Here is a 5,367-nt window from a genome sequence, read left to right as displayed (position 1 = left end):
GTGGGTGGAATCGTCTAACTGAAGGGATAGATATAAGCTCGGATATTAGCACAATTTGAGTCACAAGTCACAAATCATCGTCAAGTCAAATGTCACAATGAAGAAGAAGTGATCTCTGAAGTCTTTAACTATCGGCGATAAATTAAAAATTATTGTCGAAGTTAAAACAGGAATCAAACGTAAAAAACAGATCGCAAGTGAATTCGGTATCCCCGCAAGTACTATATCGACGATATTGAAGGATCAAGACAAAATTTTGAAGGCGTTGGAAGAAGCACCTTGTTAGCTACAGCGTAAAAGGTTTAAAGAATCAAGTTTCCCTGAACTTGCGCGAGGTATGATGGAGTGGATGAAGCGAGTGAGAAATCATAATTTGCCATGGTCAGGACCATTAATCCAAGAAAAAGCTGGAGAGTTCGCGAAGAATCTTGGACTAAAATTTCAAGCTAGCACTGGTTGGCTGGAAAAATTCAAATACAGGAACGGCATTGTAGAGAAAATCATATCAGATGAGAGTGCGGCTGTATCTGAACTTGACTGCGAACACTACAAAACGAGTGTACTGCCAAGTCTACTAGAAGAATATGACCTGGAAGACTCTTTCAACGCGGATGAATTTGGTCTTTTCTTTAGATGCTCACCAGCAGAACCTTCATATTCAAAGGGGATACTTGTCATGGAGGAAAGAAGAGCAAAGAACGTGTGACAGTCATAGCAGGAGCTAATATGACTGGAATAGAAAAATTGAAACTGGTAGTGATTGGAAAATCGCAGAAGCCAAGATGTTTCAAGAAAAGGAAAGTTGAATCATTACCAGTTACATATACGAACAATAAAAAAGCATGGATGACGTCAGCTGTCTATGAATCTTGGATTTTCGACTTGGATAAAAAAATTTCCAATCAAAAGAGGAAAGTGCTACTCTTTGTCGACAATTGTCTTGTGCACCCTAAGATTCTTTCACATGAACTAAAAGAAATTCGGGTGGTTTTCCTGCCGCCAAATATCACATCCAAACTGCAGCCAATGGACCAGGGAATCATCAAAAACGCCAAATATTATTATTGGAGAAGTGTAATGCGAAGAAATTTGCGAAACTTGGAATCGGGAAAAGAGATGAACAACGTCAATCTTCTGAATGCCATTGAAATGCTGTATAAGGCTTGGGGAGCAGTCACACAGTTAACAATTGCTAACTGTTTCCGTAATGCAGGTTTTACAAATAGTAAATAGAACTTGTTTTGATTTTATGCATTGGTTAACAATGTATACATGAGATATTTTTATATTCTAGAATCTAACCAATTACTTCATTCTTTTTTCTTCACAGAAATTGGAAAATAGGTGGTGGACGAAACAGTCGTGGAAGAAAGTCCACCAGAGTGTTTTCGATATCAGAAACTTTTTTCTGTGACGTATGCAATTGAATTCCAAAACTTTGTTAACGTGGACTCTGATATTATTACCACATCTTATCCGACTGATATTGAAATGCTAAATTCTACAAAGTTTCAAGAAGAATCTAATGATTTAAGTGAAGAAGAAGCAGATAGTGATGACGATGTGGAATCATCGCCAAATAATCTTTCCCAAGCCACGGATGAGTTAAAAATATTAAGGAAATATATTCGAGAACAACCCGGAACTACAGATGAGATTTTTTAGCGGTTAACGTGATTGAAAGTTATATGGATAACATTTCAATTAAAAAACCAAAACAAACCAAGCTGACCGATTTTTTCAAGAAATAGTCTGCGTATTGAGTATGAATTAGTCATAATTCGTGCAATAGTAAATTTCGATCCTTATTACTAAATTTTTTACAATCGGCCCTTTTTAGGGCCAAAAACTTTTTCTTATGAGAAATAATCTTTATATCAAACATGCACTCGTTTATTAGTTAGAAATCCTGATAATTCTAGTATTTTGCCTACAATCTACTCTTTTCTAATTTTACAATTAGTGTACTTAGTGTGTGTTTCAAAAAAACATATTTTCGCTAATATATACATAATTCTTCGATAACTCGAATTTTCTATAACTCGAAGTTTTTGCTTCCCGTGGTGGTTCAAGTTATCGAGGTTCGACTGTATTTAGTTTGTGACATATGGTACTGCTATTTTGTTAGTTGAAACAACCATTTAATTAGTTGCTGGTACTAACTGAATAGTCATCGCAATTAATGAAATTTTTGTACTAACAAACAAATTTGCAGTTTCAACGAATAAAAGAGCAATACCATATCTTACTAAGTAGTAGGCTCAACAAACAATTTTTTGAGTGTACGTAACGCACTTTTCTCTTTTTCCATGTCGTTGTATCACTGTTAACTTCACGGAAATTATATTCTCATCTTTATTTAAACAAAAGAAAAACGCGTTACGTAGTTTGTGAATGATCCCTTAGGATGTGTTTTATTTTACCGCCCTCAGTATTGCAGAACTGCGAAACTTTGTCACGGTCAAATGCATTGCAGTTTGCGGAGCCTGGTTACGATATAATATTTAAATATTATGTAAATAAAATCTAAAAATATTGAAGCTCAAAAGGACAGAAACATCTTCCATTAACAACTAGCCCCTTCTGAAGGTTCATTCGAAAAATGATTAATTTATCCGGGATTTCAAAATAGATAATTAATATTGTTGTTTCACAGATTTACCGATTAATGATTCTTAATGAAATAATATTTGCACTGTAAAAAAATGCTGTGTTATTTTACATCGTAATACGTTAGAACGTATTCAACCAATATAATATATAGTGAAGTTACAAGAGTATGTGTGAATGAACGAGACTCTTGCGTAAAAAAACGAACGACACTGAAAAAAACATACCGCGTGTAAATTCACAGCCACGTGCGTGGAAAATACTGCTTGTAGAAAACTTAAATATTTTTTCATTATAAGTTAGGCGCGGACTAATGTTACGAAATTTCCCGTAACTTTAGCCCTGAACGAGATGGAAAAGGGGTTAGTCTTACGGAAAATTCCGTAACGATAGACAGTTCCTACAATTTATTCAGAATAACATTATTTTCGCCATCAAACAGACCGTCTTATATAATGAGGAATATCTTGTAAACAAATGAAGGTAGACTAACCGAACACTACTTTTTTCCGGCCTAGGCCTAGCCATCTGTGGCAATAACATACTGCCTATAATTTCGCTCTCTATCAAGCACTTCTACATTCCGTCAATTTAAATTACACAGAAAAATTATAAATATGCTGTTATTTGTAAATTCACAGCCTCATGTAAATGCAATGCTGTATGTATCTTCACAGTGTATCAAATAGGTCAAACAGTTTCCAGTGTAATAAGATGCAAGTTTACACATCGACTGTCAAATTACCGCGGTCGCGACTTTATCACAATATTCCTTTCCGTTTAATTATACCACAATGTTAATTAGTATTGAGGTCTCGTCAATTTACTACTTTATTCACAGTCAAGTTCTGAATGTCCGATAGGTTAAATTACGGTCGAATGTGATTTTCGACATAACATTTTTTGCAGTGTAGGTATAATTATTACTGAATAGGCTAAACTGAAAATGCTTCCACTAAGAAATAAATTAAATAATAAAAATGTCAAGTGTAAAAAGTAAAATAGAGACCCAATGCTGCAAATAGAAGTTTGGAATTTGCAGAGTAAGTCGCTGAAAATTAACGGCGCTGGCAACCTTTTGCTCCTCGTCTTCTCACTCCTTATGTTCTTAGAAAGTTCATAAAGAAAAAAGGAAGACATCTATAGCACAGTTAATTTAGAGCTACGTACTTCGTGAACCTTCTGAACTAAAAGGGTGACGAAAACCTGCATAAAGTTAAGGGGCCAAAACGCTAAGTCGAAAAGTGTGTCCAAACAATGAACTTTTGAGCTCCACTTTGTGTATTGTGCTGCCTGTCTTCCATACAGATCCTACTTTTCCATGAAATTCAGAAGCTAGTAACAAAAGGGCATTATCAATAAAGCTTACTGTATTTATTGCGTATCTTGTAAAATTATCAATTATATTAATTACTCTAATAATCGTTAGCTTAAAATTCGCAACTCTTTAACTGAAACTATTATATATGTCAGAGGTATAGGGTTATTATTTTATCAGTAGGTATTAGGTGAAAAGAGCCCTTTGATTTATCGTGAGGAAAAGATACATGTGTCCGAACTTCTAGGATACATACTATCCAGTCTTCTAATTATAGCGGGAACTACGTACATCCAAAGGCAGAATGCGTCACTAGAGTGCTTCATTGCGATATTTGCCAATGTTATGACATTGGCCCTAATACCGCACCGCCAAACGTTTTTTGGGAAATAGCGTCAATATGGTTAAAAAATCAGACGTGCCGCACATACTGGACCTTCATATTCTCGGCAATTGTTTCTGTTGCGCACTCGAAGCCTGACACAGTTCTTCTTGACTTCGAGAAACCAGCCTCTTCTACCCCAGGCCCTTACCGGGATCAGTCGATGGTTGCCCTTTTCCCACTTCATGTTTTGAATTCATGAAAAGTTTGGAAATAATGGTCACCGTTGTACTAATCAGAAAAGTGATCCTTAAGCAAGAGTCGCTTTCCTTTGCTTAAGGAAAACTTTCAAAAATGTCAATTTTTCATGAAATCGACCTTTTAAACACTGTATTCTCGTATTTTGTACTTAAAATTATTAATATTGGCCTATTGGATATATTTATTATCATTGGTTAATTAATTTTCAATTATTTAAACAAATGGAATTTGTTAAAACAATTTTTTTTCCCGAAAATTCGTTTTCCCCCATAAAAATTAATACTATTAGTCTACTAGAATATTTATTAACATTAGTTCATTCATTTACAATTATTTAAACAAATGACATTTCTGTAAATAAATATTTCATTAAAAATTATTAATATTTCTTCAGTGAAATATTTATCAAAATTATTTGATAAATTTTTTTTTTTTTAATTTTTAATAAAAATTATTATTTAAATATTACTGATAATCGAATTTTCAATTAGTTATTAATTATCACTGATAAATATTCCACTGAACAAACAGCAATGATTTTCATTTTTTAAAAATCGGGACAAAATTATTCAAAGAAATTCGTTTTGTTTAAATAATTGAAAATGAATGACCTAACGTTAATTAATATTCCACTAGACCATTAGTAACCATTTTTAGGGAAAAAAGAATTAAAAAATATTATATTAACAAATTCTATTTGTTTAATTTGTTTAATTTTTGTTTTTCGATTTTAAGAGATGCCGGTTTTGAGTTGAAGTTTCCCATGTAAAATGCCCTTACGAGTACCTGGAAACTAGCCTGAAAACAAAAAATGTTAATTCTTCATGAAATCGACCTTCTGAGCACTGTATTCTCG

The 5,367-nt window shown here is 33.6% G+C and overlaps 1 protein-coding gene across 1 annotated transcript; it reads left to right on the top strand.

Annotated features, from left to right (window-relative positions):
* Nucleotides 1–726: 726 nt before the first annotated feature.
* Nucleotides 727–1,665, top strand: LOC117176628 (tigger transposable element-derived protein 4-like). The gene is made up of 2 exons (XM_033366882.1): nt 727–1,161; nt 1,345–1,665. The coding sequence occupies exons 1-2, from the start codon at nt 727–729 to the stop codon at nt 1,663–1,665; spliced, it is 756 nt and encodes a 251-aa protein (XP_033222773.1).
* The last annotated feature ends 3,702 nt before the right edge of the window (nt 1,666–5,367 follow it).

The sequence above is a fragment of the Belonocnema kinseyi genome, chromosome 7 (assembly GCF_010883055.1).
Source record: "Belonocnema kinseyi isolate 2016_QV_RU_SX_M_011 chromosome 7, B_treatae_v1, whole genome shotgun sequence".
Taxonomy (NCBI): Eukaryota; Metazoa; Arthropoda; class Insecta; order Hymenoptera; family Cynipidae; genus Belonocnema; species Belonocnema kinseyi.
The sequence above is the reverse complement of the archived record's forward strand: the minus strand, read 5'-3'. Positions and strand labels throughout refer to the sequence as shown.